Here is a 19407-nt window from a genome sequence, read left to right on the forward strand (position 1 = left end):
ATTAGTTGTAGTGAATTTAGATAAGACACTTAACATCCCTAAGCCTCTTCCATATAATAATTTCCTTGCAGGGATTAGAGAAAATGCATTCAGAGCACTTTACACATTGCAGCTACTGGTAAATACGGCTGTTTTTTTCTGTTGTGATCATAATGCTACCTGACATTTTGCCGAGGCATTGTATTAAATGTATCTCATGCATAATAAATTACCTTATGAGATAGTAAGTTATCTCATTTATTTCTCACAACAGCTCTATGAGTATGGGGAACAGAGAGGTTCAGTGGTCATATAGCCGGTAAATGGAGGAGCCATGGTTCAAACCTTGGCAGTTTGGAGGCCAGGCTCTTAACCAGTACACCATCACCACCATATGAACTACTAGAGTACAGTTCTCGACCTTGGTACTCTTGCCTTGCCTTGCAGGGATTAGACACTTTGGGCCCGATAATTCATTTTGTCTTGACACTTTGGGGCAGATAATTCTCTGTTGTCAGGGGCTATTCTGTGCAATGTAGGATGTTCAGTATCTCTGGCCTCTACCTACTAGATGCTACCTCCCCGCCCCCCAAGTGACAGTAGGGACAGTAAAAATGTCTTCAGACATTTTGAGATGTTCCCTGTCGGGGATCGGGGGTGCAGAGGCATAAAAAACATCATCCTGGTTGAGAACCACTGTTGTAGAAGAAGAACATATTTGGGGGACTCTGATGTGGTTGATATTAAATTAAAATTTTAAAGTATAGAATTGGAATTTAGGAAAAGGGTCAGAACTAAATAATGTTCTGAAACTCACTGTTAAGCGGTAGCTATTTATTACCACTTTATTTTTTTATTTATTTTATTTTATTATTTATTTTTGGCTGCGTTGGGTCTTTGTTGCTGTTCGTGGGCTTTCTCTAGTTGCAGCGAGCGGGGGCTACTCTTTGTTGTGGTGCGCGGGCTTCTCATTGTGGTGGCTTCTCTTGTTGCGGAGCACAGGCTCTAGGCACGCAGGCTTCCGTAGTTGTGGCTCGTGGGCTCTAGAGCGCAGGCTCAGTAGTTGTGGCACACGAGCTTAGTTGTTCTGCGGCATGTGGGATCTTCCCGGACCAGGGCTCGAACCCATGTCCCCTGCATTGGCAGGCGGATTCTCAGCCACTGTGCCACCAGGGATGCCCCTATTACCACTTTAAAAATAAAGTGTACAGTAAGGAAAAAAGGGGGCTGCAGGCAGAGCTGTGGAAACATAGCAGCTGAGTGAAGGGAGTGGATGAAGAGGAGCCAGAGATTGAGAGAGACTGAGAAGGAGCCATGGGGTGGTGTCCAGTGAAAATAAATCTTGAAACTTTTTAAAGTTGTCAAAGGAATATACTCCCACTGTAAAAATTAGGAACTAGTAAAGGTAGGACTAGGATTTGACTGTGAGCTTTATCAGTTTTACCATTTTAATTTGTCATGTCTTATCGCCCCCAAATGTGCTTTTCTTTCAGTTAATATTTTATTTAGTGATGAAGGAAAAAAAATGAGTTATTTTGTCTTCTGAAGAAATAATTTCTTATTTCAGGTTGCCGAGGAGCCCAAGTAGAAGAAATATGGAGTTTAGAGCCTGAGAATTTTGAAAAATTAAAGTAAGTATGTTTTTACTTATGTTAAAAGTAATATGTCTATACTTAAGCAAACTTTCATGAGTTTATTTTACTTGGGTTACCTTAGGCTGAACACATTATCTCCTTTAAGATTTTTTTCAACTGTGTGAGGTAGGTATTATTCCCATTTTATAACCAAGAACCTGAGGCTCATAGATAAGTAATTTGCAAGGGATTCAAAACTAAGTCTCTGTAATTCCATATAAACAGTGTACTGATAGGTTGATTTTTTTACAACTTTCACTTATAGATCAGTACTGTTAGAACATGGAACACATTTTAACATAAAACACATGAATAATAGGCCAGTCTACAAAACTATATTTGACAGATAATGTATATTAATAGTAATTCAGAACTTTAAAAAAAATTAATTTATTTTTGGCTGTGTTGGGTCTTCATGCTGCACGCAGGCTTTCTCTAGTTGCGGCGAGCGGGGGCCACCCTTCGTTGCGGTGCGTGGGCTTCTTATTGCAGTGGCTTCTCTTGTTGCAGAGCACGGGCTCTAGGTGCGTGGGTTCAGTAGTTGTGGCTCATGGGCTCTAGAGCGCAGGCTCAGTAGTTGTGGCGCACGGACTTAGTTGCTCCGCGGCATGTGGGATCTTCCCGGACCAGGGCTCCAACCCGTGTCCCCTGCATTGGCAGGTGGACTCTCAACCACTGCGCCACCAGGGAAGTCCCAGAACTTTATTTTATACATTATTACATTGCTTCTTGGGGAGGTTACAGTTCAGATTCCAAATATTGATGCCAGGAAGTACCTTCCTCTTACTCTGTCCTGATTTCTCTGGGCCTCTCCTTAACCCCCAACCTCCAAGCATTGACTCTGGATTGCAAATGGAGGGCTAGGGAGTTTTCACTGCGGGGAGCATTCTTAGGTCCTGGAATGGGGACTGTAGGGATATGTTTTTTATAGTAAGGAGACAGTTCCCTCCCCCCTATTTTCTTCTTCCCCACAAAGAGAGCAGTCATTTTAGATGGAATAAGAGAGAAATTCTGGCTGGATGATCAGGGAAGGTTAATTAAAGATGCATCATTTGACCTGTCTTTAAGGGATAGGAAAGATTTTTGTTGCATGGAAGGCAGTGGTGAGAGATAGACTGGAGAGAATCCTAAAGTGGTGATTTAACGGTTTGTGGGCAACAACCATTCCTTTGGGGAGGTGATGATTTCATTATGTGTGAGATGCAACATCCAGTCATACTGTAGTGTGACGGTTGCTCATGCATCCAATAATTATATGAAGGTGACGTCCTATATTTCTTAGTATTTATGCTAGCAGCCGTTTATCTGTAAACATCCTATGTGAACTTTATTCATGTATATCAGAATTCAGTCTAGGGTTAACAGCTTCTTCTAGTTTTGCTATGTTCTTTCTGTTTTTAAGTGAGGTAATATAAGGTAGAATTGAATAATGTACAGATTTGAGATTATTCCTTTCATTATAATTCCATTTTAATTGATGTATTTTTTTTAAGTTTTGTTAGCCGTGTCTTGGGCAACATTCTAGTAACTATGAACAGCAATAGAAATCTTTAAAAAATTTCTCAAATTTACTTCATTTGCATTGTATTTGTTAAGTAAATGACCAAAACTTAACATATTGACAGTGTGTTAAAAGAAGCAAGGTTTGGTGTCACTAATTTGTATTTTTTTGTTTTGTAGGCCAGTTCATGGGTTGATTTTTCTTTTCAAGTGGCAGCCAGGAGAAGAACCAGCAGGCTCTGTGGTTCAGGACTCCAGACTTGACACGATATTTTTTGCCAAGCAGGTATGGTCCTTGGATACTGTGGAGTCTCAAGAGCAACCCTCTTTACAAACAGGACTCTTCCACCTGTGTCTCTAGTGTCGCAGTTCTCAAACTTCTCGGTCCTAGGACTCCTTCACATTCTTAAAAATTATTGAGATCCCCAAAGACCTTCTGTTTATATGGGTTATATTTATTAGTATTTATCATTTAGACATTAAAACTGAGACATTTAAAATATTTATTAATTGCTTTAAAAGTAACAATAAATTCATTACATGTTAATGATAATGTATTTTTAAATGAAGCATAAATATCTTTACCAAAGCAAAAGAGTAGTGAGATGAGCGCATTATTTTACATTTTTGTAAATATCTTTAATGTCTGGCTTAATATTAAGCACACAGCTGGATTCTCCTATCAGCTTCTTTATTCAGTCTGTTGCAATGTTTTCGTTTTGTTTTGTTTTTGGTTGAAGTATATGATTTAGTCTCACACATATGTGTAGTTGGAGAGGGAGCAGTATGTTAATTTCTTTTCCAGGAAATTATGGATACTCTCTGATATTATATCAAAACTCCAGAAATGTTCCTCTCCTAAAGATTGGTTGCAGTGTGAAATCTGAGATCATATTAATGAACTTTGTACTTTGATATATAAAAATCCTTTGGTTTATCTTGCTCTTCAAAAGGATCTTTTACTCTTGGAGGATCTTATAACATTGTGCATTGGTCATTTTGAAAATTTACCGACTTAGGCAGATTTTCTAAATGTTGACACATGATTATATATGTTATCAACAAGTCACATTTGTTAATATCAGCATCTGTATCATTAGAAGAATTGTTAAGTATCCTGAAACTTTTAAACTCACAGTGGTGGATCTATGGATCTGAATCTTACAAAATCCTAATTTTCACTTGAGAATTCAAATTTTATGAAGGACAACAAATACTATCAGATGTTTTCCTTGAAGTGATAGACTCATTTCACTCATTTTCAAGCAAATATCTGCCAGATACTGTCTGAACAGCTGTATTTGTCTGCTGTGTGTCCTTGCAAGTAAAAAATGATGTTCCAAGAAAAAAGCAGCCAACTTAGCTGACAGTTCAAACAATTTCACTAATGCCTTTCATGGAATCAACTGGCATGTTTTGGTTTGCAGCTAAAGTGCTTTATTTGTACCACCTGTTTCACTCAACCACTTGTACTCTGAGGTCAAAATATAATAAAAAATTTACTGCTTTATCAAAGACATTCTTCACTAAAACTGGTTTTTGTTTTGTTAATTTTTAAAATTACGCACGTGAGTCAGTGAAACAGTTTAATGCCACTGCCTAGGTATATGCTAAAATACCAGCAGTTTTACCCTCGATTGCTACTGTGCTACAGTGTAAATAAGAAAGCAGGGGAAAAAAGCAAAAACTGTTTTGGAATTATTATGGAAACAATTTTGAGCTCACAAACCCCTTGAAAAGGGTCTTAGGAATTCCCAGGGGTACATGGACCCCACTTTGAGAACTGCTGTTCTGGAGTATACAGTGAAACGTTTAACCAACGTTATTAGATGCCTCCATATTTTGGAGTCCATTGTTTGGAAAAGCTGAAAAAGAGAATGATGAAAGAGGTTTGATTAATGTATAAAATCTAAGCTAAATATGATCGCATTTGTTTGAAAATTGCACTTATTTCTGAGACTCAAAAAATTGCTTAAGATAATCTCATTAACCTTTAGGAAGGTGGAAACAATAAAACTGCTAATTCTCATTACTGCCTTTTAACTCAAACGTTTACTAGTCCACTTAGTAACTTGTTTTTCCTTTTTCTCTTATTTTATTACTTCTTTCCATTTTCCCCCCCAACTTTTAAAAATTGAGTGTTTTTAGAGAAATTAGAGGTTTTTTGCTTTACTTCAAGGGTTTGGAGAACATTATTTTATCATTGTGTACTTAAAATATCTTAAGTTACAGAAATATATAGTGATGAGTGAATATCCCTGTGCTCCCACACCCATATCTACTAACCCCTTCTAACAGTTTGACGCGTTCATTTAATCAACGAGTAGTTGTTGAGCACCTCCTTTGTGCTGGGCATTGTTTTAGGTCCTAGGGATGTAATGGTGGATAAGGCAGGCATGTGTCTTCTTACTGGTAACAACTATCACCATAGCAGTACCAACAACAGCCCACATTTACGATGTTTGTATTGTGCCAGATATTGTGCTTTAGATATATTATTTATTTGACCCTTGCAATGGCCCTATAAGGTATTACCCTCATTTCACAGATGAAGAAATTGAGGCCTAGAAAAATTAACTTACTTGCCTGAGGTCACACAGCTAGTACATGGTGGATCCAGAATTTAAACCTAGGTCTAAAGCCCAGGTTGGTTGTTCCACCTGCCATACTGCCTCCCACATTTTCTATTCACTTGTTAACACATTCTTATTATCTTTTTTTTTTTTTCTGAAGTTGTACTGTTGTGCAAAATATTTTGCATCTTTCTTCACTTAATGATAAAAGTTTGACTTTCAGTGCACATAACAGTATTAGCTAACATATTGAAGGCTTATCAGGTGCTTTTATATGTATTATTTTTTAGTATTAATTTATTTGTAGTAACTGATCCTCACAATGACCCTATGTGGTTTTACTTGTTCCTCGTCATTTCACAGATGTGGAAACTGAGTCCCAGAGAGGTTAAGAAACTTGCCCAAGTTATGTAGCTAGTCAATGGGAGAGCTGGGTGCAAACCCAGGCACTGTTGCCTTGAAGTCCACACTCTTAACCATATCACAACACCACCTCTTTTAAAAGTATTCTTAGTATAAGCCTCCTATAATTTATTTAACTAAATTTCTTAATGATAAACATTTTAAGATTCTAATTATTTCTCTAACACAAATAATCCATTTATAAATTGTAATATTTATCATTGTACTATAATAATTATAATTACTGTTTGTGATTTTCAAGATCTACGTAGTAGAGAAAAAGTAGGGGACAGATAGTTTGGTCCTTCAGGTGATTTTTCTCCTTTTAAAGACATATTTTCTTTTTATGGTATATAAGAATCTATACCCATGATATAAAATGTAAGCATTATAAATGTACAATGTAGAAAATAAAAGTCCATTATAATCCCTGCTCCAGAGATAACCACTTAAAGCAGTTTATATTTTTCAAGATTTTTTGCATATATATTTGTATGTGTATTTAATTATATTTCTTCCTTACTAAATTGTAAACCCAGGAGTTTTCATGTATAATCCCTGACACATAGTAGGTATCTGATAAATGTAGAAAGAATATTACAGTTAAAGAACCCTAGGATTCACTAAGACACTAACAATGACTGACTTATAGAGGCCTAGGTATTTTTAAGGTATAAGAAAGTACTCTACAAAGAAAAAAAAATGATACTGGAGTATGAATTTATAGTTTCTAGAGTCCCTTGATACTTTTCTAGTTCTGTATTACATTTCTACCTTACTATAATTTAACGTTTTATTTATATTACATTATTCCTGCCATGTTTATTAATATGCCAGATTAGTGATTTCCCAATTATATTGTATTTTTTTATACTATATTATGCCAACAGTTTCTATTAAACTGATCAGTAATTCAACAATAATATCTATCAGTCTTTTTAGTGTATGCCTCCTATGAACCTGTGCTAGAAATTTTATAGTATATATTACATAAATATATAATCCTTGGTTCTAGGCTTCAAGAGCTTATAGTAAAGATTTCCAATCCAGGGTCTCTGGACGCAGAGGAATATTTTCAGATATTTAAAACATTTAATTAAAATTATATTTATTTGTGATAATGTCATACAGATTAACTAAATTCATAGTTTTGGTATTTATGGATGGAATTGCATCATTTTAGAGAGGTAATACTGCCTGTCTTATGCTAATCATATGCTCTAATTGGAAGTGTGCATATGTGTGGATCATTGAGTAACAAAATAATCTAGAAAAGGTGTCTTCTAGTAGTTACAATTTGTGTATAAGGATCCAGGAATGACCCTTTTGGTAATGCTTCTCTGCAGAACATTGTTGTCTTGTTACTGTTTCACTGATGAGAAAGCTAAGGTCTGTCTGACTTATTGCTTTAGGTCATTGGTACTAGATTTGTGTGACTCCACCCATTCAGTCTTTCAGGAAAGAATGATTGAGTGTCTGCAATGTGTCAGACACTGTGCCAGGTGCTTGGGGAATGATAAACAGTCAACAGCCCTCTCTTCAAGGGTGTTTAGAGCTTAGTGGAGGAGATTGGTATTAATCAGTGAAATACAAAATTACAGTGGCAATAAGTGCTGCATGGAGTAAAATGAGAACCGTATTGTGAAGTTCAAAAATAATCTATTAAGACTACCCTCCCTTCGGACACCAACTACAGAGTCTTGGGTACCACAAACCACCCTGACTTCTGATACTTGCAAGTTTGGGGAGTCCCCAAGACCACTCTCAGGTTCTGTAATTTGTTAGAAAAACTCATAGACCTCACCAAAATCTGCTAGAGTCGCATAGTTCGTTACAGTGAAAGGACACAGATTAAATTCAGCCAAGGGAAGAGACACACAGAGCGGAGTGCAGGAAAGCTGCGCGTGGTCTTCGCCCAGGGGCGTCAAAGCCAGCGCTGTAACTTGAGTGGCAGTGATGTGTGAGTGTGCAGAGCACTGCCACTCAGGCCATCTCAGCCGATTCTTGGTATCGAGTTTTTATTGGCCCTCAGTCTCCAGCCACCCTGGAGGCTGAGATGATACTGTCGACCCAGAACCCACCTAAGTCACACCGTGAGACTATCTGCGTGGCCCACAGCCCCCAGGTAAACGAAGACACTTTTGTGAGGAGGCATGGCTTCTCAAGAGCTTAGAGATCACCTCCCAGGAGCCAAGGGCAAAGGTCAGGCCTCTCTTAGGGCAAGACTAGATTCTTCACTGCACACATAAAAATGAGACTGAACTCTTCAGGGAGATCTGAGAAAGGTTCTCTGAGTAAGTGACATTTCAGCTGAAATCTAAAGGTTAAGTAGGTATTAACTAGGGGAAAGAGGTTGAGGATCATCCCAGATTACTAACAGCTTTATAGTAAAAGGGAGTAAGGCTAGTAAAATGTACTGTTACAGGAAGGCCAGTGTAGCTGGACTAGAGACAGCACAGGCAGGGCGGTGTGAGATGATGAAGCTGAACAAGCAGTGTGGTAGTCAGGGTTCAGTACGATTAGGTATAGAGAAACAATGGTTTATAAGAAACACACGTTTTTCTCTTTCTCATTCACCGTGGAGCACGTCGAGATGGCAGGCTCTTTTGTTTTGTTCCTTTGTGTGTGCTTTCTATTCCAAAGGTTACTTCATGGTCTGAGATGATTGTTGGACTTTCAGCCGTTCTATCTGAATTCCACATTCAAGACAGTAGAAGCGGACAACACACTCCTCTCTTTTTACGGACGTTTTCTAGAACTTGCTCATGTTACATGCTTTCTTCTCTTTGTCCAGAACTCAGTCACATGGCTGTACTTAGCAGCAGAGGGGGAAGCTGTCCTCATTCCAGGTGGACATGGACCCAGATAAAATTTGGGTCCTCTGTTCATCTGGAAGAGGGAGAAGGTGGATAATAGAGAATAACTCTCCACTTCCTGCCAAGGTGTGGACAGAGGCAGAGCATGCTTGAGCCTTTTGTCTGTATCCTAAGAGCAGTAGAAGGTTATTGAGGTGTTTTAAGAAGGGTGACGTGATCAGATTTTCATTTAGAAGAGATCACTTTGGCTACAGTGTGGGGAATGTGTTTGAGGAGGAGGGAGTGGTGTAGGATATGAGACTACATATCAGTTAGAAGGCTTTTGTAGAAGTCCATGCAAAAGCAGGTAAAAGACTGTTAGTAGTGATAGATGTGAACAGATTTGATTAATACTCAGGAGGCAGAGTAACTAGCACCTTTAATGTGTAATGATTAGACGTGATGAAGGAAGAGGACAGATCAGTCAGTGATGATGAGTGTGTTTTTCTTTTTTCCTTTTTAAAAAATTGATCTTCAGGTACACAGCATGGAATTATGATAATTCTTGACTGATGGCACACGCTCATGTCCTCCTTTTATTTATTTGTTTACTTATTTGGTGACTAAGTAATGTAGTAAGCACCTAAGAACTCACCGCCTGGATAACCGTCATCTAACTATCATTTCCTTCTGTCCCACCCATTGTCCCACATAGCCCTCATCCTCCCTCCTTTCATCCAAGTAACCTGCATGTGGAGTTCTGTATATCGTTTCCTTGCTTTCGACTTTCTGTACTTTTTCTAATCCTAAAAGGGCTGTGTGTATATAAAGTTTTAACTTGATAAAAAGTATCATGCTCTTTGTAGTTTTGGGAGACTTACTTTTTTGACTTAATATTTTAAGATTTATCCACTAGTTGTTTATCATAATAGTTAACTTATTTTGCATGCTGCACAATGGTAATTGCACGAATGTGCATGAAGAGTAAGTAATTGTTTACTCTTTGTAGATTGGCATTTGAGTTTTCACTTGCATTACTGTAAACTGTGTGGCTATATACATTTTTGTACGTCTCCTGTTGTATTTGTGCAAATTTCTCCTGGTACATATGTAGAAGTACAACAGTGCTTCTTCTGATAGGTAAATGTAACATTAGGAGGAGATATCCAAGTGCTTTCGGAAGTAGATACTCCAGTTTACACCCCTACTAGCAATATCTGAGTTACTGTGTAGCCACATACTCCAATATGTGATATTGTCAGACCGTTTTTTTTTTTAATAAATTTATTTATTTATGGCTGCCTTGGGTCTTCGTCGTTGGGTCTTCGTTGCTGTGTGTGGGCTTTCTCTAGTTGTGGCGAGCGGGGGCTGCTCTTCATTGCGGTGGCCTCTCTTGTTCTGGAGCACGGGCTCTAGGCGCGTGGGCTTCAGTAGTTGTGGCTCGCAGGCTCAGTAGTTGTGGTTTGCGGGCTCTAGAGCGCAGGCTCAATAGTTGTGGCGCACGGACTTAGTTGCTCTGCAGCATGTGGGATCTTCCCAGACCAGGGCTCAAACCCATGTCTCCTGCATTGGCAGGCAGATTCTCAACCATTGCACCAGAGGCCTTTTTGATTTTTGCCAGCCAGCTCATTCTAAAATGGTACTTCATTATGGTCTTGATTTACATCTCCCTGGGCACTAATCATGTTGAAAGGATGTTGATGTACTTACTTAGTGGCCATATGTGTTTCTTCTGTGAAATTCTTAAATTATTTTTCTGTAGGACTAATTGTACTTTTTGATTTGTAGGTGTTGTTTATATCTTCATGATACTGCTTCTCCAAGTTGGCACCTTATTGTTTTACCTTTTCTGGGTGTCTTTTGCTGAATAGAATTTTGTGTTTTGTTTATTTATTTATTTATTTTTATAAATTTATTTTATTTATTATTATTTTTGGCTGTGTTGGGTCTTCATTGCTGCGCGCTGGCTTTCTCTAGTTGCTGTGAGCGGGGGCTACTCTTTGTTGCAGTGCGCAGGCTTCTCATTGCAGTGGCTTCTCTTGTTGCGGAGCATGGGCTCTAGGTGCGTGGGCCTTAGTAGTCGTGGCTCGTGGGCTCTAGAGCACAGGCTCAGTAGCTGTGATGCACGGGCTTAGTTGCTCCATAGCATGTGGGATCTTCCCAGACCAGGGCTCAAACCTGTGTCCCCTGCATTGGCAGGTGGATTCTTAACCACTGCGCCACTAGGGAAGCCCGAATTTTGTATTTTAGAGCCAGTGCTTTTTTGTGTCTCTTGTTATCTATCTGAATTTGTAAAAGATATTTACCTATGCATTTAAATTTTAATTTTTGATATCTATGTCCATAATTCATTGGGAGTTGGATTTTGGTATATTATATGAGGCAGGGGTTCAATTTTATCTTTTTCCATGTGGATCACCCTTTTTTTCTAACCTCATTTATTAAACATCCATTATTTTCCCTATTTATCGGACATGCCACCTCTGTTGTGTACCATAGTTCTGTGTGTGTGTGTGTGTGTGTGTGTGTGTGTGTGCTATCTGGACTCTACTGATCCATTTGTCTGTCTCTCTGCCAATACCACACTGTCTTAATTCCTTTCACTTCTTCATAAGTGCTTATATCTAATAGGTCATGTCTCTTCTCCCTCCTCTTTTTCAAAAATATTCTTGCTATTCTTGACCCTATGTTCTTCATATAAATTTCAACGTCATCTTATCAAATTGTATGGAAAATTCTTTTGGACTTTTGACTGGAATAGCATTGAATATATGTATCAATTTGGGGAGAATTTATATCTTCATGATACTAAGTCATAAACGTATTTATCTCTATTTAGATCTGCTTTTATTTATCTATTTATTTTTAGATATGCTTTTATTATCTTTTGTATGTTGCATAATTTTCTTTAGAGGTTTTACATCTTTTATTAGATTTATCTTAATTCCTTGATCTCTTTGTTATAATTATAAATCATCTTTTCTTCAGTTACATTTTCTAGATGTTTGTTGCTGGTATAAAAAAATGTAATTCATTCTTATGTCTTAATATTATATTTAGCCATCTTGCTAACCTCTATTATCTCTGTTATGTGTTGGTTTTGAGGGGGTTCTATCTAAATTACTATGTCAAACAAAGCAGTTTTGTCTCCTCATTTTGAATCCTTATGTCTCTAATTTATTTTTCTTATCTTATTGACTGGTTAAGACCTCCAGTAAAATCGTTGTGATTTTAAAGGGAATGCTTTTTTACCATTTCCCATTTCAGATTGTTTTTTCTTAACGTTCAGGTAAGGACATTCTTTTAATAATTTAGCAAGTGTCCTTACTATGGAAGGATTAAGATTTTTCAAATGCTTTTCTGCATCTATTGAGATGATCATGTTTATTTTTCCTCTTAATAGGTTAATATGGTTAGTTATGTTTATGAATTTTTCTAATATTAAATCATTCTTCCATATCTGAGATAAGCCCAGTTGGTCATTCTTCCATATCTGAGGTAAGCCCATATTCTCTTTTTATGCACTGTTGAATTTAATTCAGTAATATGTGTTTAGAATTTCTACATCTATATTTATGAATGAAATGGCCTTAATTTTCCTTTCTTGTAATGGCTTTGAATAGTTTTAGTATTAGGGTTGTGCTTGCTTCATGAATTGAGTTGGAATTTCCTCTTTTTCTTACTGTCCTGAAGAATTTGGACAATTTAGACCATCTAAAATTTAGATCGTCTCTTTCTTCAAATATTGATAGAATTGGCCTATAAAGCCATCTGTGCCTGGTATTTTCTTTGTGAGTATATTTTTAACTACCACTTCAATTTAATAGTTAAAAGACTTATTGGGGCTACTTATTTTTTCTTGACTTAGTTCTGGTAAGATTTTTTTTTTAATTTCTGCATTTTAGCTTAAATTTACAAAATTGTTTTATATGGTTGTTATTACTATCCCCTTATTCTTTTTAATCTGATTTTATTTTTAGTTATATTCCTGACTCCTAGAATACTGACTCGCATATTTGGGTGCTCCTGCTTTTAATGGGTCCTGCTCCATTAATCTATTGCCCTTTATTATTTCATACTAGCATTAGAGTAGCAACCCAGTGGATCTTGTTTGTTTTCAGCCGCCTTCAGTCTCTCCTGTAAATTGTCTTAAACTGAACCTTTCTGAATCACTGTATTTACTGTGATTTCCTATTAAAAATCTCTTACTCCTAGCGTGAACTCCTAATTGCTTAAAGGCACTGATTTACGAGGTAACCAATGACCCCGTGCTCTGATTACAAGCATACTGATACATACCAGTGTGTCCATTGTCTCTTGAGCATCTCGTCTTAATTGGTTCCTTGTTCATCCCCTTGTCGTTGGGGACTATATATATAATTTATTCTGCAATAATTTTTTGTGAAGAAAGATGAAGTTAAAATTCTCCCAAATGGATGTATATAAGGTGGTTTTTAAGTGTTTCACGAGGACAAGGACCACATGTCTCTTGTTCACTGTGTATTCAGTATTTATCACAATGTCTAGCACACAGTGAGTTCTCAGTAATAAATATTTGAACGAATGAATGGCTGTGCACTTTTTAATGTCTTAATTTTTTTTGTTTTTGGTAATTCTGTGCGGTATTCCCCCCTTACCTGCTGTTTTACTTTCCATGGTTTCAGTCAACTCTGGCTGAAATATTAAATGGAAAATTCCAGAAATAAACTGTAAGTTTTAAATTGTGTGCCGTTCTGAATAGTGTGATGAAATCTCATTCTGTCCTTCACTGTCCCACGTGGGATGCATCCCTTTGTCCCTCATGTGTGCTACCAGCCTGTTAGTATAGGGAAAAACATGATATATATAGGGGTTGGTACTATCCATGTTTGAGGCATCCATTGGGAGTCTTGGAAGATATTCCCCAAGGATAAGGGGACCACTGTGCCATTTATAACATAACCACTTGGTGGCACTTAACTCATTTAAAAACCTGAAGAGGTATGTTTACACTGATGCACACCGTAATGACTGTTCTTCACACATATGCAAAATGACAGTGTAAATCCTTATTAACACCGGAAGAGAAGTATCAGTAACCACGAGATTTTTTTCTTTTTTTCCTTTAAAAAAAAAAAAACAGGTTTATTGAAATACAATTGGTATACAAAAAAACTGCACATGTTTAGTGTGTACAATTTGATGAGTTTGAAAAAAAAATCTAAAGTGATAGGTTACAGACTTGAAGTCCTTAGATCATAGGAATGTTTGATAGTATTCTCTGCCATAGCCTCAGCATCTAGCCTAGAATTGGGTACATATTATATCTTTAATGTGTCATCATTTTGAAAGGATGTGTGAATGAGTATAAATTTTAACTTCTGCTAACTTCGCTTCTACCAACCCATCTCCAGATAATTTTGGCCCAAGATAAGGGAGCACTAAGTCTTGTTTTAGTTAACTACCTTTATGATGTCTCCTTTAATCATTAAAAATTTTCATCCAAGTTTATTTACTAAAGAACTGTGACTCAGAATACATATTAAAATAAATCAGCAGCAATGTTAATTGGATTCTAGATCTCCTGTTACTTTTCCTTAATCGGTCAATCATAAGATAGTTTTGAGTACAAAATACTGTAAGAGGAATTACAAGAATGTGGTGGTATCACTGTTTGAGAATTGGGAGTAAGACAGTGTTCTCTAATGGAGAAAGCAGCCTTATCAAGGAATTCCTCAAACATACTGCAGTCAAAAATGTAAGAACTGGTGGGTACTCACAAGACTTCAAAAGTCTGGCAAAAAAAAGTACGGGAGTATAAGAGTTAATGGGGGAAGATAATAGAAAAATTTTCTTTTGAAATCAGGCAAGATAGAAATAATTTACCAAATTGTAAGATCATAAGTGAATTAGCATTTTTGGAAAATGGTATTTAATTATAATATTGTAATGAAATATAGCGATAGGACTAAACTGTATTATAAAAAATCATTTATCAAGTTTAATTTAACTCTACAGTTAACCTTGCTGGTGTTCGAAGTGATCATCTGAGGCTCTTTCCACCTCTGTGATCTCAGCCCTGTGTAGGTGCTGTAGGGAGTGTGGCAGAAGCCCTTGTCCATAAGTAGGTTATAATCTTGTTGGAGAGACCACATACGTGTACAGAGCCAGCCTCATGTTGTGGCTAAGTACACAAAATTCTAGAACCAGATCACCTGCCTCTTGCTTAGCTCTGTGCCCTTTGGGCAAGCTACTTAACCTCTTTGTGCCTCAGCTTCCACAAATGTAAAATGAGGATAATAATATTACTCCTTCTTCATAGACTGTTGATTGATAGGATTAAAAGAATTAATACATGTGAAGTGCCTAGAAAATTACCCACACATAGTAGGTGCTATCTAAATGTTCTCTCCTCTCACTAGAATGTAAGGTCCACATAACTTGTTAAATAAACAGTTAATAGCTAGATGACAGCGCTGTAAAGATTGAATTGAAAAATATGTAGACAGTATATACACGTTTTTAGGAATTCAAATGAGGGAAGAAAGTAATATGAGTTGTTGGATAAGTTCTCTAACAGCCACATCGGTGAGTTGGAGCTTGCGTTGGATACTGAAATATGGGTTGCATATTTATAGGTAGAAATGAGCATAGGAGGAAGTGAATAAGAGGGAAGGACAAGCTCTTTTGGTTTAATTAGATATATGTTTTAGACCAGGAAAGATTGGTTTTGTTACCCTAACTGGATTGGTTTTCACTGATATTATGAGTTCATTTAATTTATTCGATTTCCTAGAATCTTCAGCTCCAGAATTGCAGCAAATTCCTGAAAATAGATTAGATTGGGAATTGATCATGATAATTATGTTTATGCTAAGACTATATGAAATAAAATTTGGAAACTTTTTTTCATATTTTGGGGGTCATCATCACCAGTTAAAAGCTGTTTTTTTAACAAATTGATAATATTTTTGCTTTCATATTTTACAGGTAATTAATAATGCTTGTGCTACTCAAGCCATAGTAAGTGTGTTATTGAACTGTACCCATCAAGATGTCCATTTAGGAGACACATTATCAGAGTTTAAAGAATTTTCACAAAGCTTTGATGCAGCTGTGAGTACAGTCGTATTATTCCTAAAATGCCCTGTTTGTGGTGGTTCTTATTTTAATAGGCTATTCTTAAAACTTATTTCAGATGAAAGGTTTGGCACTGAGTAATTCGGATGTGATTCGACAAGTACACAACAGTTTCGCCAGGTAAAGATACTTTATGTGAAATAAATACTGTCTCTGTTTTTTTGTCTCTCACTGTTTTTTTCTTCACTGTAGACAGCAAATGTTTGAATTTGATGCAAAGACATCAGCAAAAGAAGAAGATGCTTTTCACTTTGTCAGTTATGTTCCTGTTAATGGAAGACTGTATGAATTAGATGGATTAAGAGAAGGACCGATTGATTTAGGTAATGTGTTTACTATTCCTGGTATTTCACTTTTGATAAGGAAAAAAAGATTGGGTGTTCACCTTTGGTTTAGCCCTAGTCCTGCTTAAGTTTAGAAAGGGGAGGTGACTGTGAGGTGTGATGCCATGCAGGCTTTAAGCTCTTCATTACTTTATGAAATTAAGTAACAGGTAGTTAGGACATGTTGACTACTGTAGTTGCATTGGGACCTTTAGTTTTTTTCCTACAGGAAAAGTTTTTTTAACCCATAGATTACATAATTTATTTTTAATTTTTCAGTTAACTTTTAAAAACTACTTTTTTCTATGTAACTAGTGCATTAATGTGTTGTCCTTTGTGCCAAAGGGTGGATTTGTCCTGATCCCACCCCATCTCCTACCTTGAGCTAATGATAAATGGTTATTGAGGATGAGGTGGTTCTGATCTAGTAATGAACTAATAGATCCACAAAAGAATTTTAACTCCTTATTTTTACCTCATTAAGTTTTCTTTTTTTTAAATTAGGTTTAAGTGCAGTGTAACCTGTTTTAATGGAATCTAATGTTATCTGCTGTCCATAAAACTTTATACTTTCAGATTAAAAAAAAATTAACACATTCATTTTGCTTGTTCTTATTGACCATGCCCATGTCTAGAACTAATACTTCATCTAATGCAGATTTACATGTTTAAAAATATTTATTTTTCTATGTTTCTTAAAGAAAATTAGTGGAATGTTCTTTTAATTCTGTAGAAGCTGATTTTCTCTGGTTTGGGGGTTGATCTGATCGCTGCATTTTTTTCTCTTGGCTTCTGTCTGGTCAGCCATTCCCTATTCATTAGATCCATGAGATATAAAGGAAGTAAAATATAAAACAGAACAGCCAGTTTTGCTATACAACTGGTGGCTATAGTAAAATTTAGGTAAAAAAGAGGATTAAAAAACTGGGTAAAATTTGTTTTGCATTGTGTGTGGATTTCATTTTCTTTTTCTGTAGTTATGATGGTGGGGAGTCAGAAAAGGACTGAATCCTTATTTTGTTACTAATATGTGAGCTGGTTTTTCTTAGCCCTCTGTCTCATCATCTGTAAAATGAAGGTAGTTATCCTTATCTCACAGAGTCGTGAGTTTTAATGAAATAATTCCCTAGTTCATTATTTTCTCAAACATTTGTTTAGCACCACTAAGTGACGCAACAATGTGGAAATGCAAATTATGATAATACTGTTTCCCCTTACCATTACTAAGAAAGTAAGAGTTGGAGCTTAACATAGTTATGCTAAAAGGTTTTTTACTATCCTGAATTTGTCAAGATATTAATAAAAAGATATTTTGGACCAAACTTTTGAAATAATATTAATGTTGATTTTATTTGACATAAATGCTTTTACATTTCTTCCTAGGTGCATGCAATCAAGATGATTGGATCAGCGCAGTGAGGCCAGTCATAGAAAAAAGGATACAAAAGTAAATGCTCAGCTAATCTTATTGGCATAACTAATGTTCTCGTTTTTAAACCTTTATTTTATCATTGTTTAAATGAAAGGTGGATAGTGATATTTCGTTGTGGTTTTAATCTGCATTTCCCTAGCGACTAATGTTGAAAATCATGCCTTTTGTTTATTTTGTAATTGGATTGTTTTTTTGACTCTTGAGCCTTGAAATTCAGGCCTCTCACTGTTGTGGCCTCTCCTGTTGCGGAGCACAGGCTCCGGACATGCAGGCTCAGTGGCCATGGCTCACGGGCCCAGCCGCTCTGCGGCATGTGGGATCTTCCCGGACCGGGGCACGAACCCGTGTCCCCTGCATCGGCAGGCGGACTCCCAACCACTGCGCCACCAGGGAAGCCCCGAGCCTTGAAGTTCTTTACATACTCTAGCTATCACTAGTCCTTTGTCAGACACGTTGCCTGAAAATATTCTTTCCCAGTCTATAGCCCATCCTCTCCTCTTCCCAACATGGTTTTTCACAGAGCAAAAGCTCTTAATTCCAGTGAAGTCCAATTTGTTGTACTGTGAGTTGTACTGTGAGTTGTATTTTTGTTGTCCAATCTAAGAATTCTTTGCCTAGCCCTAGATCCCAAAGATTTTCTCCTTTTTTTCTAAAAGGTTTATATAACTTTTTAATTTTAGTTTATGATCTATTTTGAGTTAATTTTTGTGTGGTGTGAAGTTAAGTCAAGGTTCATTTTTTTTTTCCTCTGTCCAATTGGTCTATCACCATTTTTTAAAAAGGCTATCCTTCCTCCTCTGAACTGCTGCTGCACCCTTGTAAAAAAAAAATCCAGTGGGGCATATTTGTGTGGGTCTATTTCTGGTTCACTGTTCTGTTCCATTGATCTATTTGTCTGCTGTCTGCAAGTACTACAGAGTCTTGATGACTGTGGCTATATTGTAAGTCTTGAAATCAGGTAGACTGATGCCCCCGACTTTATTCTTTTTCTTCAGAATTGTTTTAGCTGTTATAGATACTCTGCCCTCTATGTAAATTTTCGTATAATCTTGTATCTACAAAAATTCTTTCTGGGATTTTGATAGGAATTGTGTCAAACATCAATTTTAGGAGAATTGGCATTTTTACTATATTGATTTTTCCAATCCATGAACATGGTATGTCTATCCATTTACTTGGATCTTCTTTAATTTCTTTCATCAGCATTTTGTAGTTTTCCGCATGCTAGTTCCATATGTATTTTGTCAGATTTATACCCAAGCACTTCATATTCTTTTGAGTGATTACAAATGATACTATATTTTCTTTTTTGTTTCATGTGATCATTGTTAGTGTGTAGAAATAAAGTTGATTTTTTTTCTTTGTCTTGTATCCTTCAACCTTGCTAAACTCACCCACCAGCTTTAGAAGTTTTGTGAATTCCTTGACATTTCCTACATATTGATAGATGGTCATGTCATTTGTAAATAGGCACAGTTTTGAATTTGGCTATTTCTAATTTAAGTTTTATCAGTTTTTCCCTTACATATTCTGCAGGTCTCTTGTTCGTTGCATAAACATTTATGATCACTATTTCTTCTTAGTGGATTGACCTTTTTATCATTATGCAATATTTCTCTCTAGTAATTTTCTTTGCTCTGAAGTTTACTT

At 36.6% G+C, this 19407-nt stretch overlaps 1 protein-coding gene across 2 annotated transcripts in view; it reads left to right on the plus strand.

Annotated features, from left to right (window-relative positions):
* The window catches only part of UCHL5 (ubiquitin C-terminal hydrolase L5), a 47347-nt gene that overhangs the window by 5152 nt on the left and 22788 nt on the right, over positions 1-19407 (plus strand). For both annotated transcript variants that reach the window (XM_082834506.1, XM_082834507.1), the window contains exons 2-7: positions 1547-1610; positions 3294-3399; positions 15853-15978; positions 16061-16122; positions 16195-16325; positions 17709-17772. In XM_082834506.1, the coding sequence (XP_082690632.1) occupies positions 1547-1610; positions 3294-3399; positions 15853-15978; positions 16061-16122; positions 16195-16325; positions 17709-17772 (553 nt within the window). The remainder of the gene's footprint in view (positions 1-1546; positions 1611-3293; positions 3400-15852; positions 15979-16060; positions 16123-16194; positions 16326-17708; positions 17773-19407) is intronic.

Source organism: Leucopleurus acutus (genome assembly GCF_964270905.1).
Source record: "Leucopleurus acutus genome assembly, chromosome: 2".
NCBI lineage: Eukaryota > Metazoa > Chordata > Mammalia > Artiodactyla > Delphinidae > Leucopleurus > Leucopleurus acutus.